This window comes from Temnothorax americanus, unplaced genomic scaffold (assembly GCF_048541705.1).
Source record: "Temnothorax americanus isolate GAGA-0224 unplaced genomic scaffold, ASM4854170v1 Scaffold1, whole genome shotgun sequence".
NCBI lineage: Eukaryota > Metazoa > Arthropoda > Insecta > Hymenoptera > Formicidae > Temnothorax > Temnothorax americanus.
In genome coordinates, this window is record NW_027509230.1 from 2,855,701 (window position 1) to 2,880,951 (window position 25,251).

The following is a 25,251-nucleotide window of genomic DNA, read 5'->3' on the forward strand; positions in this document are numbered from 1 at the left end:
GAGAGTTAGCTGAAGTTAGCCAATCAGAGAGCTTTCCAGCAAGAGACAAGTCGACGCAAAACGTCGTTTTATCTTTCTCTTTTGCCAATGAGTAAAGGCAATCGTGGACACACACGTGTCCACGATCCAAGTTTCAAGTAACTTTTCCCTCGGTGCGAGAACTTGGACCAAGTTTTAGCATCGTGGACACAGGCCTTAGGGTTGGTTTATAATAGCCGTGACGGTTGATTTAAGCCGTAATCTTTAAGAAATTGACCAATCACAGTCGATTATTCTTCTCACATTCGATGATTCTCGTGGAAACTGGAAAAGACCTGTGTCCAGTGTCCAAGTTGAGTGCGAGAGAGAAAGGTAGATTGATAACCTTTTGCTCGCAATGCGCAAGTGTAGGGCTGCGTTCGGAAACTTCACTCGGGTGCACCAGCGTCGTTCTGTCCTTGTTCAATTTTTAGTAAATAACAAAGATAGAACAATGCTGGAGCAAGTGGATAGTGGATAGCCGATAGCGTATCTCTTGCGCGGAACGGGTGAACGATGGTATAGGCCTTATTTATCTTCCGCAGTGTTCCGCAGAGCTGGCGAGTCTTCGTTGGTGTATTGTCGATGACGGCGACGATTGACAGCGGTGCCAGCGGTGCGGTGGTTTTCAGGTTCAGTCGCCGCCATCGTCGCGCCAATCACGGTGAGGACACTGAGAACATATTGTTTCGGTGTCTGCCGTGTCTGGTTGTCGCGGTGCGAGGTGCGACGTGTTGTGACAGACGTGATCGTCGCGGCTCCGTAGAACATCGTCGTCGTCGTCGTCGTTATCGCCGCCGCAACAGAGGGACACGGGCGCGCAACAATGGCGACAATGGGCAAGGGATTTCGCGTCTACGAGAAGCTAGACTCACCCAAGCCGCACTCGGTCATCCTCGAGCAGCGGGGTCGCAAGGAGACGCTGCTCTTCGAATCACAAGCAATCGCGGTCCTTTGTAAGTAACAACCTGCTATTTGGCGGAAACGACGCCGGCGAGGCGCCGTCCCTGTTCGCTCCACCTGCCTGCATCTTCCTACGCCTCCCACTGTGGCAGTCCTTCCACATTTGAAATCGGCTAGACTCGGTATCGTTTCGCTCGCGAAGAGAGAGTCGTAGGTAGGACGACGCAAGGGCAATCGAGCTAACGTTGTGACAGCCGCGCGCTGTCACGGCGATGCGAACCGGAGCTCGGGGAGCTCCGCCGTTCCACTCCATAACATTTTGATCCCGCATCACGATTGTGGATTTTGAACTGTGCGCTAGCGTCATTACTTTACATTTCAAAGACTTTTTTTTTTTATTTTTGTATAATTTGTTGAAGAGCCTGTTCTAATTTTTATTTCCAACCGCCTTTTACAAAGCGTATTAACAGTCGCATGCAACAACAGTATTTAATAAAAAGTATTGTCCATTTGACAACCGAGGACTCTCATGGATGTGTGTCGACTTGCAGCCGCTGAGGAATACGAATTCTTAAAGCCGAAGTATACCAAACTGCTGGATGCGTACGGATGCCTAGGTGTTCTGCAGCTGAATGCAGGCGAGAACACTCTGCTGTACCTTGTTCTGGTTACCGGATGCTTTTCCGTTGGAAAGATCGGCGAATCGGAGGTCTTCCGAATAACACAGTCGAGTTTTTTGCCTCTGTTCTACAGCCAAGGGACGGAAGATCGCGTGTCCGAGGTCAGGAAGGTCCTGAACTCCGGAACGTTTTATTTCTCTTGGTCCGCCGGACAGGAGTCGCTCGATATCACCCTAAGCGCTCAGAGAAGATGCAAATCGACGACTACGGATAATAGGTTTTTCTGGTCAGTACAATATGGTCTTAACAAGAGTTACCAAGATGTTTGTTTACATCGGGTTTTCATAATAGAAAGTTTTCAAAATTGAAATGCAAATTATGTATCACTGTTTGTGATACGGACAAAAATGATATCTAATCTCGTGATTTATTGCGATTAGGAATCGGATGTTACACATTCATCTATTAAGATATGGAGTGGACACGAGTCAATGGTTATTGAAAGCAATGTGCGGCAGCGTAGAGATTAGAACTGTCTATGTTGGACACAGACAAGCTCGAGCAGTGCTTATGTCGAGATTAAGTTGCGAACGTGCTGGCACTAGGTAACATCTTTTTTCTCTATTTCACGGAAAGATACATAATGATACATCTGATACATATTCATAGACATATTTCCGCGTTCGTGATATCAGAAATTATCAGTACTTGATAAAAAGTACATCTCGTGCAATAAACATATGACTAATCCATATTGCGTTGTGATATAAAACAAATCTGTCGGAACATATGGCCTGATTAAGATACAGTATATCATTATTAGACTTCTGTTTTTTGTCTAGATTCAATGTTAGAGGAACCAATGATGACGGACACGTGGCGAATTTCGTGGAAACAGAACAGGTGATCTACATAGACAACGAAGTGACGTCCTACGTTCAGACGAGGGGTTCGGTACCGCTGTTTTGGGAGCAACCCGGTATACAAGTTGGTTCCCACAAAGTGAAGATTTCACGCGGCTTCGAGACGTCTGCGCCCGCCTTTGACAGGCATTTGGATATGATCAAGAAGCGATACGGCCAACAAATAATCGTCAACCTTCTTGGCTCCAGTCTGATCGGCAGCAAAGAAGGGGAAGCGATGTTGAGTCAACTGTTTCAAACTCATCATAATATGTCGGAACACAAGGATGTGCCGCACATCCTGTTCGATTATCATCAAGAGTGTCGCGGTGGAAACATGAAAAATCTGTCGAAGCTGAAAGCAAAGGTCGAAAAGTACCTGGAGTCGTTCTCGCTATTCTACGCGGCCGGCAATACCGTGATTCTTGAGCAGACCGGCACCATCAGGACAAACTGTTTGGATTGTTTGGACCGAACCAACTGCGTACAAACGTTTTTCGCGCTCGAGATGCTGGGCAAACAAATGGGCCTGTTAAAGCTGATGGAGAAGCAGCAAATGGTCTCGAGATTTGAGGAAGTGTTTCGTCAGATGTGGATCAACAACGGCAACGAGGTCAGCAAGATATACGCGGGGACTGGCGCCATCCAGGGCAGTTCTAAGCTGATGGACGGCGCGAGATCGGCAGCTAGAACGATACAGAATAATTTACTGGACTCCAACAAGCAGGAGGCGATCGATATCCTATTGTTGGGCTCAACATTAAATACAGAATTAGCTGACAGAGCACGTTTATTGTTGCCAACCAACGTGTTACACGCTGCTCCGAATCTCTTGCGGGAGATGTGCAAGCGTTATAACGAATACGTGGATACGATGAATCTCAGGGTGAGCATCGGTACTTACAACGTTAATGGAGGCAAGCATTTTAGAAGCGTAGTTTATAAGGATGTATCCCTATCGGACTGGTTGTTCGATGGACCAAACAAATCTTCGTGTAAGTATCCTCCTGATTAGGTCATTATATAGTGTACAAAAGAAAAGAAAATTTTATAATTACCTTATATACATATGTATATCGTGACAGATATTTTCTTTTATAATACAATCTTTGTAATATCTCTTTTCAGCCTTGGTATCCCTACAGCAGCATGACAATGTTCCTGTAGATATATTCGCGATAGGATTCGAGGAGATCGTCGACTTAAACGCCAGTAATATCATGGCCGCCAGCTCGGACAACGCCAAGGCTTGGGCCGAAGAGCTGCAGAAGGTGTTGTGCAAGGATACGGAATACGTCCTCGTGACGTATCAGCAGCTGGTCGGTGTCTGTCTATATCTGTTTATACGACCCGTGCACGCGCCGTATCTGCGAGACGTGGCGGTGGACTGCGTGAAAACGGGATTGGGAGGCGCCACCGGGAACAAAGGCGCCGCGGCGATCAGATGCGTATTGTACTCCACGTCCTTCTGCTTCGTGTGCGCGCACTTCGCCGCCGGTCAGTCCCAGGTGAACGAACGTAACGCCGACTATGCCGAGATCACGAGGAAGATAACGTTTCCTATGGGTAGAACCCTGAACACTCATGATTACGTGTTTTGGTGCGGTGACTTCAACTACAGAGTCGATATGGATAAGGATGACATGAAGGAATTGATCAAGCAAAACGAATTTGACCAGATACTGCAATACGATCAATTGAGGGTACTGTGTCATATTATTGATTAGAAATTCTATATTTCCTATGTTTACTAAAGAATCATACAGAGGAAAAAGGAACAAATGTTCTTATCGTAATATTGAAAGGTTTAGTTGCTAACAATACTCCATGCGTCTTTTAATTTTAAGGTTCAACAAGAACAGGGCAACGTCTTTAAGAACTTCCAGGAAGGACCCATTACTTTTGCTCCTACATATAAATATGATCTGTTCTCGGAAGATTACGACACCAGCGAAAAGTGTCGTGCGCCCGCATGGACGGACAGAGTTCTGTGGAAGCGCAGAAAGCAAATACCTGATATTGGTTGGTTCTTTTTTATCACATGGATATTTATATGGAGTATATGTATAAATATAAATTGTATTTCTGTATCAATTTACAATGTATATTTTAGACTCACCTACAGACTGGAATCCTGGAAAGCTCGTTTATTACGGCCGGGCGGAATTGAAGCAGAGCGATCATCGACCGGTACTCGCGACGATTGACATAGACGTACACTGTGTCGATCCCGAGAAGCGCGAGCGCGTGTTCAAAGAAGTGATACAGGATCTGGGTCCACCTGACGGCACGATAATAGTCAAGGCGGTGGAGGACGTCGAAGATATGGACAGCGTGTTCGATAATAATCTCATGTTCGCGCTGATACAGGATCTATCCCACATCGGCGAAGCGATTTTGGTACGTTACGTCGGCGAGACTATCTGGGTGACATTCAGGGATGGGCAGTGCGCCCTGGCCGCGGCGAAGAAGGGCATGACGCAGGTGTGCGGCCAGACGTTGAAACTGTCGCTGAAATCGCCTGACTGGGTAGAGCTGATCGAGAAGGAGATCGAGATCTGCAGCAACACCACGGTGGCTCAGTTCACGGCGGATTCGCCATTGCGAAGTCCCATGCAACGATTGGAACAGTTGGAGATCGCCGAGCGGCCGTCGCCCAGCAGAGGCAGCCCGAACGGCGTGATTCCACCCCCGAGACCGGCGCCACCGGGCCGACCTTCTCAGCCACCAAAGAGTCCCGCTCACGAGCGAAAGCAGGTACCGCGAGCTGGTGTCTTCAGCGTGATCCCCAACCAGTTTTCGCGTCCGGTGACGCCGCCGGTTGCGGATGCAGTAGAAGAGGATGATCGGCGAGACGAGAGACTGTCGCCGGACTCGGCCATCTACGAGGAGATACCTGACGGATCGCCCAGCTATCCTGTACCAAATCGACCGCCGCCGCCGTTACCGCGTATGGACGGTGCTCAGGAACCATCGAGCAGACCACCGCCCAACTCGGTACCTCCTCCGTTGCCGCATAGACAAGCCCCGCCGCCTCCGCAGCACCCACCGCCGAGCCTACCCCCGACAAACGTTCCACCACCCGTTCCGGCGAGAACCACCGGCGGGCCACCCATTCCGGCCAGGAATCCTCACTAAAAAAGGGACGCAAAATAGATAGGACGCATAAATGGGACGTATATCCTGTTAGGCCAGACTTCCGGTACGTTTAGCATTAATCTTAGTACGTGTAATTATTTATGAGATTAAACGGACGAAGCGACAGTAGTCGACGAGTCTTCACTTCCAAACTGAGTTCCAGGTCTGCGTAGAATAGTTAGGATTCTCGATTTCCCGATCTGTGATTACTCTGAGAGTGATCGGTAGTCATCACGAGTCGGAGATAATCGCAAATTATTTTCGATCTCCGATCGCGCGAGCGTAATTAATTGTAGATTTATACTCGTAGATAGTTCTTGAGCTTATCGGACACCATATTTTGTGTTTCCATGTTGGTGATAATATAATCACGTTGATATCTGTTCTTGCGATGTCGCGCGGGAAATTGTTTTCGCCCCGAATGTTTAAAATGGCGCAAATGGCTATTGTTTCGAAAATCCAATTTATAAATTGTTGGTGTGTGACACAGATTTAAAATGTATATTCAGAACCCGTTGAAATCGTTGTAAAATTGGATATATCATGGACACGTGTTAATGTAATCATCAGAGTTTAAACGGCGAAATACTTGCGGTAATAATGTTATAGTTGTCACTGCTTATATTGTATATTAATAACTTAAGATGTAACTCTCAATGTTAGAATCACTTTTTGAGGTTTAGGAATCTTTCACGGTATCTTCGTAGAGCGTAAAACTACCAAAAATACAACTACGATAAGACTCCGAGAAGCGAACTTGATTTTACAACCAATCGTGTGTATAGCATGACGCGGCGGAAGGAAAAGGGTAGACTCAAACACAACAGTATTCTCACGGATGCAAGATAAGATATTTCTTATAATTGCCCTGAATTTCCCCCTCGCACGCGGTGCCGAAGGCGGCTAATTCAGTTATAATTTAAGGTTATCCTGTAATTATGTTACGTTTTACATCTCTCTATCTTTTTTATCTTATTTTAAAAGTTCCTATATTTACATTCCATCAAAATTTCTAGAACGTCCGTCCCAATGGGTTCAACGCCCACCTGTATTTCTTTTCTAAGTCTTCTTTATTTTTATTCTCCCGGGGTCACAGCACCACGTTTCCTATTGTTGTGCGTGATACGGATGGTCTGTGATTTCGATCGTCACGTTATTTACGGAATGAACAACGAATGTGAATTAAATGGAAAATAAAGTTGTCATTGGTACACAAGCGTCATAATTCACAAGAAAATATGTATGATATGGCAGAGTCAAAATGTTAATTTATAGGTGTTTTCCAGCAAGATATCACATTGCTCGCTACATTGTAAAAATTTAAATACAAGCATATAGAATGATCTCAATGTTACGAACATTTCAAGAAATTTTATGTTTAACATCATAGACGTATATAATAGACAGAGCATTTATATACGTCTATGATTTAACATGCGATAACTGTGCTCGGTTTCAATATAAATCTACAATTTGAAATTTTTCCTTAAATTTCCCCAAATTTTATTTTTCGTTTCTTACTAAAAAATAAAAATACTCAAGATAAAATTACATCTTCGCACTAACAAGTGTTTTATTATACTGCGGTTTTTATTAACACATAAATGACTAATAAGAGTAAAGATCTGTAAGCTGTGGTAATATTTTCAGAAACCAAGCCAACTGCCAACTTTCAACGAATACCGCACATGACGCAATGCGATGTGCTACCCTTGCTGGGAAATACCCATTATAAATTGTACATATTCCTGTTTGATTCGCCCTTAATTTTCATCACTTCCAGCTCACTACTTGTGTAAAGGTGGCTCTAATCGCGGGAAAGTGGACGTATACATACGTGTAAATTAATATAAAGATGGTGTAGTGTAAATGTAAGAAGAAATTGTTTCCGACGCTTATATTACATGTACAATACGGGTTTTGTCTCCTGCACCTCGGTAACGCGTACTTTTTCACGCTTGCGTGCGTAGTTGATGCGTTTGATCAATTAGATCGATCCTTACCTGTACAAGATGTAAAACATTGGACATGTATATATATGTATTGAGTGGTCTAATAAAGAGATCAGTCGGGGAACGGAGAAAGCGACGGCTCTTAAAAAAGAAGAGATTTCATTTATTGATCTAAACTGTATAAAAAGATTTGATTTCGACTTGCTTGTTCACTAATACAACGTCATTACGTCCGTTTGGCGAATCGAGGAATGAAAATGACACCCCTCGGTTTCATCACTTATTAATACGTATATGTATATATAAAAAAAGAGAAGCTTGTACACAAAATTTTCTTTCGAATTGCTCAATATATATTGTAAAAAAAAAGAAGCACAGAGAGCTATGTCTAATGTCCGTCAAGATGTTGAATTTCTATTTGTCGTTATAATGCAAGATATGAGCAGAGACGTGTTCTTCGCTTAATACGTAATCACTTTTAGCGTAATAAATTATATACAAGGATATCACTAAATTAATAGCTATCTAGTTCTTGGTTAGTATAGTTAAATACATTTAGCAAAAACAAAGCAACATTTCTGATCTTAATCGGGAGTAAGTGAACAATATGTTTTGTATATTTAACATTATCGCCTCGAATATTCTTTTTTCCTTTTTTCTTTACGCACTATCTGGAAGTATTGCTTTCATCTCATAGAAAAAAAATAGTAAAAAAAATTACCTATGTAACCTAAAGAGAGATGAACAAGGAATTGAATCTTTTTAAAAGTGATTACTTAAATCAATATATGTTAATTAATTTCCAAAAGTAATTACTATACATTCATAAACAATGCGCAAAAAAAAATTATTCTTGACGACAACGCAAAATGCCTCAGCTTGATATATAACTCCCGAATATTTTGAATACTTTGTTCGTAATTTGAGAATACTTCGTTGTCTAATCGCCGAACGTAAAATCAATAAGTTATATAACATTCGTACTAGAAATCCAGATAAATTTACGCAGAATTTTTTTTACACGGGACATTTGATTAAAGATTATAGGATCGAGTAAAGAGTTACAATATATCGTGATAAAATATTCCAAGAGCCTAATGTGTGTGTGTGTGTGTGTGCGCGTATGTGTGTGTATGTGAATAAAATCCTCGCATAATTAATATGTATTCGTGTTTACGGATACGTCTTTCTTACAACTTTCGATCAGTCTCTTCGTCATTCTCCCGAATTCATAAAGATCAACGAGTCGTCAACGTGTTAAGATATAGCCTTTCCTGTTCGATAATTTGCTGATCGAGTATTGGAATGTTTAACTCAGTAATCCGCAATTACTCAAGTTGTTCTTAATTATTACGTCAGTCACGGCGTCGAACACAAACTGTATATTGGACGTGTCTGTGGCGCACGTGAAGTGCGTGTAAATCTGCTTCTGATCCTTCCTCTTGTTCAGATTCTCGAATTTCATCTGGATGTAAGAGGCGCACTCCTCATAAGTGTTGGCACCCTTGTACTCCGGGAAGCAGATGGTGAGCGGGCTCCTGGTGATCTTCTCCTCGAACAGGTCTTTTTTATTCAAGAACAGTATGATCGACGTTTCGACGAACCACTTGCTGTTGCAAATCGAGTCGAACAGCTTCATCGACTCTATCATCCGATTCATCTCCTCGTCCTCCGCCAATACCAGGTCGTAGCCACTCAGAGCAACGCAGAAGATGATCGCTGTGACGCCCTCGAAACAGTGTATCCACTTCTTTCTCTCAGACCGTTGGCCTCCAACATCAAACATTCTGCACACAAGAAATAATATAATATACCTTATCTTGAACTTTTTAGTTATATAATAAAATATTTTTGTATACATATAAAACCATTGCATCCTAACGACATGTGCTTGATTTAAATAGACAATAATCTTACGTGTATATATTAAAATTAATCTTTTGTAAAATTTTTTGTATAAATTTAGCATATTTTAGCATATTTAGGAATACGTTGTTCAATGATATCAATTTGATCAAAATGGATTAAATATCTTTCACCAATGGTGTGTATGTAAGATACGTAGCGTACTTGAAGTGCAGGCCCTTGAAAGAAAAATGAGTCTCCACGATTCCGGTGGTTTTGACGCGCGTTCGCAGAACATCCTGCTGCGTCGGGATGTAATTGTGTTGCGTTATGCGGTCAAGTGCGTTAAGGTAGTATGCTGCCGAGTCGTTGAGCTGGTATTCCCTACTACGCGCGAAACAGAGCTGCAGTCCCGGGTCCTGCCACAATCGCTTCATTAATAGCACTAGTTCCCCGGTCAGCTCGCCCTCCTCCGCCGCCGATGCTAGGGTGAAAAATTGTCGTGCCATATCCTACAACGTAAAACAAGGCCGATTAATCAACGTGCCAGTGGAGCACGAGAAAGTTAGCCAAGTGCAGTTAATAATACATATATCAGATTGACGCAAGAGATTTGTCGTTTACCTCAAATTTGGTATAATAAGCTACTTTTTTTTGATAAGTTACTTTTTTTTAAATGAAATTAGAAAGCTATTTTCTAGACGAGAAAAGTGTCGAAGATAACGATGACTATACTTTGATAAAAAGAAGAAAAGATAACTCGAACTGTCGCATTTTTTCAATTTTTCTTGAGGACGACGAAATTTTCGAGCCAGCAGAAAGATGCAAAGGACTTACCGCTTTACTAGGTTCGGCAAAATCGATTCTAAGGTCTCCCATGGCTCTGATTATCGTCATTAGACTTTGTATCGTATTGCTGTATACCACTGGGGTGTATTGCTCGCATTCCTCTTTACTGTAGCCGGTCTCGTGAATAATTTTCATTTGCTTCACTATCGTGGACTTGCCGGATTCCCCAGCACCTTGAATTTTAGTCACGCATGTATATGTAATACGTATATATATATAATAATGAGAACTTAATAAATACATTAAACGATAATCATATGTATAATTATGCTAAATACGTTGTATTAAATTATATTATATCGAATAATATTAAATATAAGTGCAGTATCGCGAGCGTCATTCAGTCATTCGATGGAAAAATTTGCGAGTCTTCCTTGACACAATAATTAAAATCGCCGACGTGCCGTGCATCGTTAACGCCACAATTCATTTAACGAACGGCTCGCAGGCTATTTTCGAATCGATGCGAGTCTATGCAAAATACGCTCGCACTTGAGACTTCGCCAGACATACGTAACAAACGAATCCAATTAACTGATTAATCGGCGAAAGCGAAAGCGCCGATGAGTTTCGTCTGATTGACGATCGGTCCCGCCAATCGTCGCGGAGACCGTTGTCCCCCCTCCCAGGAAGAACAAATATTTTTTATTTCCTCAAGCGAGACGAAGATAATTCCGCGCGATCTAGGAGAGACGTAATCTCGTGATTCACACACGCGGCCGATGATTCAAGTTTCCCGTAACGCCGCGCGCGTTACTACGTCCGTGTTTGCGCGATTTCGGTCATAAATTTTGAAATTTTTCGCACGCGTCTAATTCCGAACAATACCAGATCTTGTTCAATAATTACATACATCTCTCTCTCTCTCTCTTATCTGTAACATATTAAATATGTAGAGGGAAACATTTACTAAAATTTAAATTCAAAGAAACGAGTTTGCAGAAATGAGTCACGGCTGATTCACTCTTTTAGCGTGCATTTTCGAATTCTAATTTTAACCTGAACGAGTCGAATTTCTTTAGATCCATTCAATCAGGTATAATTGCTCGATTTCTAATCTTTCAATATATGACGTGATCGCTTGATTTCTAATCCTTCAATGCGTCTAAAAGCAGGATATGCAAGTGCGTACAATCGACCGCGAATTCTATTGTCAAAAGGACGTTCCCATCCCGCGGGAAACACGTGTAATTTCTTATTTTAGGTTTTTCGGCGCGGATGGGACGAGCGAGCGAGCAGCAGGATTACCTAAAACGTATACAGGCGTATCGCAATTTCGTGTCCTACGCCTCTACCGTAGAAGGAACGTGAAACGTGAAACGTGACACGTACACGCCGCGGGAAGCGTTTACGCGCGAGAAAGAGGGACGCCTTGCGCGAGGTTCGCGCGATCGAGAGCGCTTTAACCGAGAGGCGCCTGGATTAGACGGCAACGTCAACCGTCGCGCTTCAGCTCTTTCTCTTTGCCCCTGGCCCCAAAAGCTGCGTTGGCCTCGCTCGATTCGTAGGACCTAGGACCGCCGTAGGACTTCGCAGGGAGACGGGGAAGGAAATTCGCTGAGGAAGTTCGGAGCTCGGCTTCCCATCTCCAAGCGGGATTCGCGCGTTGACCCTTGGGCGAGGTGAAGCATACTCCGAGGAAGCGTACTCTGGAAGGAGAAAGAGGAAAGTCTCACGAGGCACGAAAGGAACTGAAGGCGAGCGGAACTACGCGGCATCGAAATGTAATCTCACGCGGATACTCCTCTTGATTACGACCGGCTGATAATGGATTGATATGGGGATACGTCTGATGTCATATATCTCTTTTGAGATATAATATCTCGCGTTACGACTACTTTCTTGGGTACGCTAGGTGGAAAAGAATATATATCGGCGGTGAATCGGGATCAAACGCTAGATAGGATCTAATAATTGTCTTCCTAACAGCGTTTCTAACAGCGAGATTCACGCTGGTGATTCACGGGGAAAGGAAGAGAAGGCGCGGAAACTACGGCCATCCAGAAACAGGCGTGATTCCGCAAGAACGTCGGCTACGCGGCGCGGGCGCCTTCGGGAGCGTTCGGCGGGTGCGCGGTGTGTCCGATATACGCGATACGAGACGAGACGAGACAAGACGACGTACCGAGGAGAAAGAAAGAGAAAGGGAGGGAGGGAGGAAAGGAGAATGAAAGAGAAGGAGATCGGCGTGTGTGCCGTATAGGCGCGCCGTCGCGAGCAGGGGATGCAAATCTACCGAGTCGTCTCCCGAGAACCGGAACCTTCCGGAAACCGGGACCGGGGAACGACGATCGGATGGAAGCGCAGCGCGCCCGGAAGCACCTCGTCCCGATTGTTCCGTGTTCCGCGCGCGCGCGTTAGTCGCACGGGGATGGTTGGTTACGCGGAGGAATTATAATTCGGGAACATCGGGTTATCGTCAATGTAATACGCGAGGCGGCTATTTACCGAGCAGCAGGAGCTTGACCTCGCTGGCGGCGCGCTCGCCATCAGCGCGGAGGTCCTTGTCGATCTTCTTGGACCGCTCGGCGGCCTCCTTCTCGCCGGTGGTGCTCACGGCGCAGCCCATCCCCGCGCCCTCGCCGGTGAACGGTCTCCTCTCAGCCTCGCGTCGTCGTGACGGCGATGACGACGACGACGACGACGACGACGACGATTAACGATGCCGATCCCGCTTGACCGAGCCAATCCTGTCTCGAGCGCACCGATCCAGCAACACCATGCGCCCCACGTTGACACCGCGCACCACACCGCACTGTTCCAACGACCGCTACCAACACACCGCCGTCGCGACTCCTGACACTTGTTGCACGGACGACGTCGCGTGGGAACCGCCCGCACGCGGTCGCGCTCGCATACACGGACGCGAGCGCCCGAGCCCGAGCGATCTCGGATCACTCACTCGCGCGCGCGACGCACACACACAACACACATACGCGCGCGCTACTCACTTCAGTATCAGTAGGCTCTCTCTCACAGGCGCGCGACGCACGCACGCGCGCGCGCGCGCGCGTGCTCTCGGTCGCGCACGCACGCAGCTGCGCGACCGCGACGCGACCGCGTTCTCGCGGCGTCGGCGGCGACCGGCGTCGCGTTCCCAGCGCGCGGCGCGCCGGCGCTCGAACTGCTCCCTCCGACGCTTCCTCGTCGCGAACGGACCGGGACCGAGAACGAAAACGGGCCGATTCAACGACGACGGGTAGGTGGAACTGGTGGAAGAGGTTCGAGAAACAACCCGAACGTTCCGTTCTGCGCTTCGATAACGGAACACGGTAGCGCGCACTCGAACCTCGAACGCCGACACACTCGACACAGTGGCAGTATAGTGGCCACAGGGCACGGTAGTCCAAGTCGACGTTCGCGGTTCGACGCGAATGCGAGATGCGAGTCGCGACCGATACGTTCGAGACCGCGCCCGCGATTCGCCGTTCGTCGCCTCTCGTCACCCCGGCGCCGACCGGCCAATCGCGGCGCGCGATGCCGCTCGCCGCTGGGCCAGAGTGCGCCGCGGCTGCGAACTGCGCGACATCTTTTCTCTAACGCGCGCAAGCGCGGAAGTTCGAATTGCTTTTAAATTATGATTCGAAATTTGAAAATGACATTTTTTACGGCACTCGTCGCATAAGGTCCTTTCACGTTCGGATTTAACAAATGGCTGGTTAAATGCTAAAAGTGTGAAGCGTGAAAGTTTGAGAGAGCGGATCATTCATCTTGCTTGATCATTCTCAGGTAGCAGATGAGTGACGTCGAATAATGATGTTTCTAACGTCAATGATACGTCATTTAAAACGCCATCCTGCTACCTGGGATGTTTCGTTTCAATCGAAGACGAATTCAAATGCGAAGAATCCGATAGAACCCTCGCTGGAGTTTTGTTCCGTCTTATTTATTTATTTTTTAGATCACTTTTCACCCTTATGATTCGCGTCTCTTTCTTCTTATTAGTTTGGAATTAGAAACATGAAAATGTATATCTATTTTACTTTAAGCGCGAGAAGCGTAAAAGAAACGTGGAAGAAGCGAACCATAAAGGTTGTCCTACTTGCGTGTTAAATAAACTGCAAATAAATACAAATACAAATTTTCTCTTCCATCGGCGTTTTACAGTTATGAAAAGTGGCTGAGTTTGTATTTTATCTACTTCGATTCGACTCTAACGTTTCCGACTCCCGTGAGATACGATCGACGTTTAATCACTGAAATAATATCGCTTCGTCCATTTCCCTCGAGGCGATCGAATGCAACGCAGAATTAACGTAACGAAAATCATAAACGTATCGCGAGTAACGCAAAAGCGAGTGTTAAATAAAAGTAAAATTTGCCAAACTTATCCCTCGCATTCTTTTTATTCTCCCCTGGCAATGTCTTACAATATGTAACATATATCTAAAGACGCGCGCTGGATGACGAATTTTGCTATACTTTTGTTGTAATATTCTGCAACGGCACTGAATATGCCGAATCTAATGATTTGACGAGGAGGCGTAGTCGTAACGTAACATTGTACACTGACCGGCAGGAATGCCTGGACATTTTGATATGTATATGACATATATGTATATGTACATGTATATGTATATGTATTATGTCCAGGCATTCCTGCCGGTAGAGCGTACATAAAAACCTGTGTGTAAAAAGATTAATAACATAACGTTGAATATAAAAAAGCTACAATATTCTTCGCCTCAATCAAGTCAATTAAATAATGATATTTTTCATTGTTTGATATTTTTCGTTGTTTAAATTTAACTTAAATTTTATGCACGAGAGATATTTTTAAGAAATCTTTTATGCTTTTTTTAAAGCAGATCCTCACAATTTTTTAAAAGAACGCTCATTTATTTTGTATCATATCCGTTAATTCACCTAGGTCTCCGGTAAGACGGTACGTAGCACGTTATCTTCCGTCTCGCTCTCGCGATACGTGTCGTTTGGTTTAAAATGGGAATACATTCATATTTATATCCCCTGCTTCATAATATTGATTCTACATACATATCTATTTACATTTATCACATTCGCACACTCGCCTCTCGTACGCGCGAAGCATTAAGAAGGTCACCCGAATATCACGCGGACTGTTTCCGAAAATTCCTCAATGTTCGCGCGGCCCTCGTCGTGGACGGATTCGGTACGGCGCGCGGCATCCATAATCAAAATCACAAAACCATGAAACTCCTCTTTCTATTTGTGAGTACTGTTATTTTTTTTCCGATGTAAATAGATGCAGAAGAATTGCCGTTAAAACGCCTTTCCTTCGGTTTCGATATCTATTTGCAGCTGGCAATTTGTGCCTCTCTACAGTTATTACTTGTCGTGCACGCGACGGACTCGAACGAATATCTGGACGAGAAACTTCGACAGTCAAAGATAGAATTCATCAAGATTCACATCCAAGAGGCGTCGCCGGGTAAGTTTGAATAACGAGTTTATATTCCAACGACGAATATATCTTTTTTTTCTTCCATTTTCAAGAGGATGTCTCTACGAACCGCGATCGTGCTAAAAGTTCAACAGTTTCCATTTTTACCGATTAAATACATAACAACATATATTCCATATCAAAACTAAAAATAATCTTTTTAATCGAGAGATGATGATGAGATACTTAGCAAAGCGTTTTGTTCACAGTGCAAGAAAAATCGTACAGAGTACAATGGGACAGATCATGGCGGGTACCTATAACAGGCGATTATCAGCCGTTCACCATAAATATGCTCGACGAGGTGTTCATCGTCGACGGCAATCGTGTGATGGCACCCTCTCTCAACGCGACCCCCTGGAACGAGACCTACGACGCATTTCGCGAAGTTTATCGGATCAGAGAGGAGTCCGTCGTTAAGTTCGTCAGGGTACGAATCACTTCTCTAACGACATCAATATCAATCTCGATCTTCAAAAATATCTCTGCTGAAATAACACTTTATATAACTGTTTATATTATATTATAAAATACAATACAACATAAATATCTTTTATATTATAAATGCCTTATTTATATACATATAATGCTTTCATTATGTTTTTAAGATGTTTGACTTCATTTATAATCTCATTATACCACGATATAAATGAATTACACTTGACTGCAATCTTCGCAGAGCATCGTGTGGAAGAACACCAGTTACCTGTTAGTGTGTTACGAGCCCAGTCTGTGCGATCTTTACGCGACAAAACTGAGTCACCCATTACGATACCGCCACACCATAGGATACAGAGGCATCCCCGTAGATGCTAAATTTTTCACACACGACGACCGACTCCATCTTATCATCGCCAATAACGCCGAAAAATTTTCCATACCGTCCGTGTGAGTCTCGCAAGCTTATTTCTGAAAAAGAGAGACAGAGAGGCAGATTTATTTAAATAAGTCTATCGATTATTTCGAAATAGACGGTAGAAACAGATGCCCCGATAATGATGCCCCGAATTTTTATTTCTCTCGCGGCTCTGTCGAATTGCAGAATCTATCGATGGACCGGTACGTACATGGACGTCGTCACCCAGGTGATGACAATCGGCGCGATATCGGTCACTACGTTCGAGCACCGGCGATCGACGATCATCGTGTTCGCCCAAAGCAACGCCGAGAATCCGTGGATCGGTTCCGAGGTATATGAATTCAAAGACAGCAACATAGTGAGGCTACAGTTCTTGTCCACCGCACGTCCGACCTCGGTGCATCACTACGTTCACGGGGACTTCAACTTCATCCTGATGATAAATGACTTGGGACCGAGCAACGTGCTCTGCTGGGACGGTTCGTGCATTCCAATAGAATTGTTTTCCTCATTTCCTTTTTCTTTTAAATAAAACATTGTCTAGAATATTGTACTGCTTCTATCAGGGAGTGAATTGCTGGATTGGTTCAGTCTTCCCGACATCGCACCGCATAGCCTGATAAGTATTTTTCACATGGACGGCGATACTTTCGTAGTTGTGGCGCACGATGTGAGTGTAAAAAATCGCTCGGTATTAAAATAAACTAGAACCTGAAACGTGATAATGGCAATAATGCGACAAATGATTTACAGAATATCGTCAAATTGTACAAATTTCACAGTACGTCCGATTGGAAGAGCGAGAATGTTAAACGTTTTAAGGATAATCAGAAGATAGTCGATATGACGGTCTTGATGAACGAACGTACGATGAATGTAACGTTGGTCCTTGCAGAAAAGGATGTGTACTGGGTGGAACAGTGGGAGGCTGAGATGACTTCGATACCAATAAGTAAATAATTAATACTGATTACTTTTTCATTTGTAAAAGAGCAACCATTATAAAAAAAAGTGTACACATTATTCTTCCGTAACCATATTCTTTTCATACTTTTTTTACTATACTTTTTTACTTCGTTAGAAATAATGAATTTTCTATCGGAATACATAGAAAAGTATATAAATATTTACAGGACATCTTCAATCTTCAATCTTACTAATTCTTTTGTATTTGTCGAACCGTGTATACCATACACATATGTTAGACGGAACGTTTAAGTGTTTCTTTTTCATATTTTGTTACGAACACATCAAGCTTGACGATTCGAAAAGTTTAGAATAAAATTTCTATTTCAGATAACAACGTGGGGGATACCGATGCAACAAGAAGATGCTTTTCGGACCTGATCGAAACATTACAAGCGAGAATGCCGGCCATAAAAGAAGCTGAGGCTTCCTCGAAGTTTCTCTTACCATTTGCGAAGAACTTGACGATTTTAGAACCAGTGAGCTTCGACAGTTTGATCTTACAATCCGGCACGATAGACAGCATAGAGATTGCGACCGAAGAAGATATTCTGCCACCTCGTCAGATTGCGAGAGCTCTGGACGAGCTTGACCGCAATGTCCACGACGTCGTTCAGGCAAGACAGTCAAAGTCGGAGCAAGAGGCGAGGGCAATTGCGGATATGTTGGAAGGGTTCAAGAAAAAGATTGTAGCCAACGATGTACATCTGGAAGAGTTGGAGATCGACCAAATGTACGTAGATCGCGTGAACGACGTGGACATGAAATTGGAGAAGATGATCCTCCCGGAGGGCGAACAATACTTCACGCATCCATTACGCGCGAAAAGTCTCATCGTAAATCTCGAAGTTGAATCTCTCTGCGGAATAACGCCCGAGTGTAAGTCTGATAAGAATTTCAGGTGCAGTTTTTCTACGATGCGATATATCTTTTTGTACAAATGGTGCCTTTACAGATTGGACGTTGCAAAATGACGAGGGAATCGGATCTGCTATTGCAAACAGCTCCGTCGAGTATAAAGACGACACCGTTATATTGCATTCCAATTTGACAATACCGAAGTTGAAGATCAAAAGCCTGAACGGGACGGTCATCGATCAGCTGATCGACGATCTATTCGTCATCAATCGTACTCAGAAAATCAAAGGTTGAGTATGATAGTTTGTTCTTAACCGTCTTAACACTGTGTAAAAATCGACGGAGGTATTTGGGGACAGATTTTATAGCAGCTGACTGCAATTTCATGGTATCTTATCGCAGGTACAATCACGTATAAGAACTCGCTGGAAATTATGAATCTTACGACACAGATGGTGAACGGCGTTTCCGCTGATAAACTCATGACAACGACAACAAATCAGAGCTTCGACGATTTCTATATCAAAACGTTACACATTGAAAATTTGTATGCGGAAACAGTTAATGGAGTGCCAGTTGAGGAAGCTGCGCGAAAGTCTCGTGAGAACGTTATTAAAGGTAATTAAATCGATTTGTCAATTGTAACATTTTAGAGCAATTATGATTTTAATAATTAATAAGTTGATAAAATATAACTATTAATATAGTAATAAGTAATAATTAATATTAGTATAGTAATAATTAATAAGTTGATAAAATATAACTATTAATATAGTATAAGTATCATAGCAATAATAATATTATAAATATGCGTTAGAATGATATTATATCGTTAATCAATTAACTTTTTCTTATTTCGAAAATTTTTCTTTCACGATCAAGTACTGGTATCCATGCATAATGTTATACTCAATATTCAATTTCTTGTATCACTGAAGGCACATTAAAACTGCCGAACCTTTACGTCACCGAAAACTTCCACGTGAACGGCTCTATGATAAAAGTACCCGACAAGTGGCTTCAGATCTACCAAGATGTCACGATATTTGGTGATCTGCACGTTCGGAACATCAAGGTCGAGAACGCAGCGGCGCTCTTCGTGGATGACGTCCCGGTAAACGTGAGCGACATGTTCGATCGATATTGGACCAAATCCACCGATCAGACGATCACTGAAAAAATCACTCTGGAAGCTAGCATCACGATCGACGAACTCAATACGAAGTATCTCAACGGTTTCGCGGAGAGCGACTTTCTGTATACCACGATGGAGGAGATACCGAGCGATTTCACTAATCTGCGTTTCGAGAACTTAAACGTCGATCAGTTCCTCCACGAGGACCGTCTCAACGACAGTTTCTTCGAAGTTGAATCAAATTCACTAACGATCCGCGAAAAGTTGCACGTGGAGACTCTCCGAGCGAAAGATATCATTACTCTGACTTTCAACGGCGTCAGTGTGGACGACATCATGAACGAGACTCGTGCGAATTTCTCAGGAACCACGGACCTTCCCACTGTCCAAGCAGATCGCGTGTTCGTCGATAATCTCGATGTTCGTCTTCTCAATCGTCGCGAAGTCTTCTTCGAGGACGGACTTCACATCGACGACGATCATCAGCTGACAATTTTGAAGGTACCAGAATTCCACGTACGAAACTTGGAAGTAGAAAGATTGAACGGGATCGAGATGAATCTAACGCGATTGAAGGATCTGACGAGTAAATCCGATCAGAACGCAATCGTCATTGACGGTGACTTGACGGTGGAAAACCTGACGATCGACCAAGTGGACGGGCACTCGACCGAGAGCTTCTTGGAGGTACTGTCGCGGAGAGACATCGTGATAACGTCGGAAAGGAGCATCGAGTACTTGTCCGTTCAGAATATAACATTGGAGTCTCTTCACGGACAGAACTTCGACGATCTGATCGCCAGCGTTCTCTCGAAATCGAAGGAACAAACGATCACGGGACAATTCTCCGCTCACGTTATCACCTCCGACAACGTCACACTGGATTTCATCAACAAACAGGACGCTTCGCAGTTAATGTGGGTGGACGAGCCTCTAACGATCACGGGCAACGTAACGTTCTCTGATCTGTTCGTTGAGGGCGATGTGATTACTCCAAAGATGAACGGACGCAACGTACGCGAGGTAACAAAACAACAATTTTTATTTTAATATTTTAGTGACTCGTATACCTACATCAACCGCGTTGATCAATCATAGATTAGCAATTCGTGATTCTCTTCTGAGTTGCAGTCTTCAAATATATACCTAAAGCGAGTCAGAAACATTACTTAAATGCTTTTAAAGAATTTCTAAATTTATTTGTAAGTACTGCAAAAATTATTTAAAATTTACTAAAATGTCTTTACTTTTTTTAATTGAAAATTGTATTTAGAACTATATGTTTTTAGAAATACTAAAGAATTAATCGCTCTGCTTCGATACCTTTGATGCAACCACTGGCTTTTTCAATCTTATCGACCTTTTATTCCAGATTTTCCCTTAAAAAAAATAATTTCTTTGCTTTCTCGTTCTATGTTATAGTTATATGACAGCTTATTGTACATTCCCGCGAAAAATATCGATCTCTTGGAGGTGCACGAAAATATTTCCTGGGACACGCCCTCGATCAGTCCTGCCTCCGTCTCTTATCTGTTGAATAACGCCGTGACCAAAGATAGGGATCAAATTATCACAGGAAATGTGACTTTTGAGGAGGACGTTCGCGCGTGGGCGGTCAACGGTAATTACAAAGACTTCGAGCAAATTCGAGATGTAATAACGGACGCCGTAATCGACGATGGAGAACGCATCGAGATAAACGGAAAGACCGTCTTCGCGAAAGATTTCATCGTGGACAACCTGGTGGTGAACGGCGATCTGGGTATTGCCAAGATCAACAACGTGAATATTCTCGAGTTCAATGATTCCGTCGTTAGGCAGAATCGCGAGGACACGATGATCGTTGGTCCACTGACGTTCCTCACGGATATCACGGTCGAGAAGCTCTACGTGAACGACGCCGATGTTAACGCGTCCGTCAACGCCGCGGTCCGTCTCAACGAAGTTATGCCGGATAATATTTTCTTCGAGGAGCTCGATGTGCGGGGCGACGTGTATTTACAAAATTTGGACAGGATAGACTTCGACAAGTTTGTGAAGGATCGTGTCACCCTTAAAGGAGATCACGATATCTCGTGCGACGTGAAATTCAACGGTATCGTTACAGTAACAGGTAAATGATTGGCGATCAAAAATTATCCAAATTAAATTCGTTTAAAATTCGACAGTAATTAATTGTGTCCTTATTTGTAATTTTTAAAGAATAGGAATGTCAACAGAAACTTTTTCACAGAATTTATATTACTCTCGACGATCTTATGATAAAATTGCTTTCATCATTTTTTAAATAATAAAAGATGAGAGCCTCGATAAAGTTTTAACTGTAAAATTATTTAAACGCACGAAGGAAGAACTTAACATTTTCTTATCCGTCGCGTTTTAGGAAATGCGGATATAAAGAAAATAAATGGAATTCACCCATCCGATTTTGTCCTAAACGACGTTGACGAGATGCAAATCATAACTGGCATAAAAACTTTCGAGGAGGATTTGATAATTGATGGAGATGTTGTTGCGCCACGAATTAACAACGTCGATGTAATGAAAGAATATAACGACGGTGTACAAAATATCGATGAAGATATCAATATCTTTGGGGATCTCGTTAGTATATTAAAAGGATACATTAAAAGGATAAAATTCTATTAGATAGAAGAAAAATCTGCAAGGCTAGAAGATTTCAAAGGATTACAAGATTAAAATCAACTCGAGCCATTGCAATTTGAAAACTGACAAATACTTACAAACCATTCAAGCTAATTTCGATATTTAAGTGTTAAAGCGTTAATTTTTATATTCAAAAAAGTAATATACATATATATATATATATATATATATATATCGAAAAAAGTATTTCTTCCAAATTTTTATTGCATTTATATAACTTATGTATGATATTATTTCTTTAATTGTCTCTTTCACCAGATTTTCAAGGCGGACGTTCAGATCCAAAACATAAGTACTACCGGTTTGGTGAACGGCATGGACCTGAGTTCTGTCAGTGATCCCAAAGGAAAGATAAATGAAACTCTTGAGATTCTGGAAGAACGTTGGAAAATAATCGAGCGGAACATCGAATATAGCTCGCAAATGTCCGGGACTTTGCGCAACGTCTTTTTCTATTTAGAGGAGGAAAAGATTCTGAATATACCTGGGACCAATGTCAGTAAGATCAACGTAGTGCATTTCGATGAGAGCACGATCAGATTGAACATGTACAGCGAGCAGCCCGGGATATTTTGCGGGCTACCGGACAACTGCTGGTGCGCGTACCAGTCTGTGGTTGAACTCGATGAACTTAATGAAAACAAAACTATGCGAAAGTGGCAAGTGAATCCCGGGGAAATCGTGAAAAATTTTCACGATCCGGGCGAGATGTTCGGCGTGAACGTGATAACGAATGCCGTCTCAAGCAGCGAGGAATGTACCTCGAAGGAAACCAGGCCGGAGTACACTACATTTTCTTTGACGACGTCGAGTGATCTCGAAAAGAATCACGAAGATGTTTTTCATAAGATAGAAGGATACTTGAAAGACGTCAAGATTTTTAAGCACGATGGTAATGCGCGGCACGTTGGAGAATCTGTCATTAAAAGTTTAATTGAAAGTTAGCGAGAATCCGGTGACATTAACATAATTTTTAATTTGCAGGCGACGTGTACATAGTTCTGGCGATATATTATGATAAAACACGCGCGACCCATCGCGCAAATTCCTTGCTTTATCGAGTGCATAAAATGACAAACGCAACATTAATCCAGGAAATTCCTACGGATGGTGCTTGGTCCATCCAGATTTTTAAAATCGATCATCACGAGATATTTCTTCTCATCGGTTGTTTCGGCGAGTCTTCGGAATCTTCGCTGTACAGATTTGATCCTGCAACGCGAAAGGTACGATAATTAGATAGTCAAGAATATGATTGATACAGCCCTCTTTGTAAAATATAAAGAGTTAACTTATATATAAACGTATATATATATATATATATATATATATATATAGGTATAAATATATTATATAAATATATAATATGAAAATAATATATAGAATATAAAATTCGATAAAAAAATATAAAGTTTATACGCAAAAGTTAACTTCATCCTTTCTCGTAAAATAAAAATTGTTTTATTTCTTCGAACGCAGTTCGAACAATTGAGGACGTTCGCGAGCAGAAGCCGTTACGCGAAGAGTCTGTCGCAGGGAAAGGACCATTTCGTTCTGCTGGACAATCCTGATACGAACGCCGTAAACATTTACAAATACGACCCCGAGTCTCGAAACTTTCATAGTTATCAAAGCATTTTCCATATTCATCAGATTAACGGGATTGAGTGCTTCTACACCGATGGTACGATTATATAAGTCGAAAGGGATAAATTATTAGAAGACACGCATCACGTATATTTATATCACATTCCTGCAAAGATCGCAATTTGAAATCTACGATTATTATCGCAATTAAGGACTTTATTCGTGATTTATTTGTGACAAAACGCATAAACTTATTTTCTTCTACAGATTTTAGCAACAGCGATGTTTTTGTGATTGTTACGACGGAGAGTGGACGGTTTTATATTTACGAATATATGTTTGCCGAGGTAAATCTACTTTCTTTGCGTTTCTTTCTCCACTATATCTTTCTCCACGTTTCTTATTAATAAAAAGAATAAATTCTCTCTCACTCTCGCGAGAAAAAATTTCTTGAATGCAATGATATATGCGAAGTAATTCTAGGATTGACTACATATGTAATCGCAATTATATTTTCAGAAATTCCAGCTGAAAATGCAGCACGTCGTGAACGGCTTACGAACGATGATGCCATTCTACTATACGGGCCGTCATTATATCTTGGCTGGTACAGACGACAACAACATAATCTTCCGGATTGTAAAACAGGGCCCACATTAAGGCCGCAAATATTAAAGATCGGCGTAAAAATGAATTTTGTATATATTCGCGCGTATATTATGAATATTTATATGTTATAGTATTTATTATAACAAATCGATGTAAAAAGTCACGCCGTTTAATCGACTGAGCAAGACTATAACACGGCGATAGCGATTACTACTACTCATTCTTATTCTCTTGTATTGTTAATTATTTTTCAATTAATTAATTATTGCATTTACGTAATTAATCAATAACGTAATAATTAATTAATCCGTTTATTGAATTGTACCTGTTGTTTACTATACATGCCATACAAATGTTGTTGAAAGCATTATTTGCTAAAGTTTACATAAAATCTAATAATTATTGTAAAAAGATCATCCATGAGAATTATCGATACATATATATCTTCTGTTATAATCTTACTAAAATATATATATATATATATATATATATAATTACACTTTTAATATTTTATTTTAGACAATATTAAGTTATATTAATAATTTATTAATTAATCTCATAACCAATTCTAAAATATATATAAGGGCAGCAGATCATCGCGCGCGTTTGCGCACTAATCCGCGATTATAATTACGTTTCCATAATATGGGTAAAACGATGCAAATTGCGAAGCAACGCAAATACGTACATTTTCCGAAGACTCGTCGATGCTTCTTCCATACGCCTATGCTGAATTTCTCTTTACAAGGAATTCGACATAACGGTGCGGCGCGATCGACGTTAAGCGTCATTTTATCAGCCTTACATCGGCGCAAACAGCTTCCGGCCGAGGATAAAGCGCTCCATCGAAACATCGGAGTCTCCTGTTCACTGAACGCGCGGCTGTACACCCTAACATATTCCTGTCTCTTCGAGTGCGGA

The 25,251-nt window shown here is 42.4% G+C and overlaps 3 protein-coding genes and 1 long non-coding RNA gene across 4 annotated transcripts; 2 read left to right on the forward strand and 2 right to left on the reverse strand.

The window, feature by feature from the left end:
* Positions 1-481: 481 nt before the first annotated feature.
* Synj (synaptojanin) lies at positions 482-6,884 on the forward strand. The gene is made up of 7 exons (XM_077400021.1): positions 482-974; positions 1,473-1,827; positions 1,982-2,146; positions 2,384-3,438; positions 3,572-4,146; positions 4,291-4,465; positions 4,557-6,884. Exons 1-7 carry the CDS (start codon positions 845-847, stop codon positions 5,579-5,581), a joined length of 3,480 nt encoding a protein of 1,159 aa, XP_077256147.1. The 5' UTR covers positions 482-844; the 3' UTR covers positions 5,582-6,884.
* A 791-nt stretch (positions 6,885-7,675) lies between these two features.
* On the reverse strand, positions 7,676-13,563 carry Galphai (G protein alpha i subunit). The gene is made up of 4 exons (XM_077401424.1): positions 12,676-13,563; positions 10,216-10,400; positions 9,604-9,890; positions 7,676-9,320 (listed from the first exon to the last, which is right to left on the reverse strand). The coding sequence occupies exons 1-4, from the start codon at positions 12,794-12,796 to the stop codon at positions 8,843-8,845; spliced, it is 1,071 nt and encodes a 356-aa protein (XP_077257550.1). The 5' UTR covers positions 12,797-13,563; the 3' UTR covers positions 7,676-8,842.
* A 227-nt stretch (positions 13,564-13,790) lies between these two features.
* LOC143893778 (uncharacterized) lies at positions 13,791-24,766 on the forward strand. Its single transcript, XM_077399500.1, has 18 exons — positions 13,791-15,417; positions 15,508-15,637; positions 15,859-16,079; positions 16,329-16,537; positions 16,692-16,987; positions 17,075-17,178; positions 17,262-17,460; positions 17,805-18,353; positions 18,430-18,621; positions 18,735-18,950; positions 19,271-20,490; positions 20,890-21,580; positions 21,851-22,071; positions 22,393-23,026; positions 23,119-23,360; positions 23,614-23,818; positions 23,989-24,068; positions 24,241-24,766. The coding sequence occupies exons 1-18, from the start codon at positions 15,169-15,171 to the stop codon at positions 24,379-24,381; spliced, it is 5,799 nt and encodes a 1,932-aa protein (XP_077255626.1). The 5' UTR covers positions 13,791-15,168; the 3' UTR covers positions 24,382-24,766.
* Positions 16,002-25,153, reverse strand: LOC143895243 (uncharacterized). Its single transcript, XR_013256256.1, has 5 exons — positions 25,019-25,153; positions 23,240-23,346; positions 16,717-17,219; positions 16,356-16,558; positions 16,002-16,137 (listed from the first exon to the last, which is right to left on the reverse strand). It is a non-coding gene; the product is annotated as an uncharacterized LOC143895243 (long non-coding RNA).
* Between the last annotated feature and the right edge of the window lie 98 nt (positions 25,154-25,251).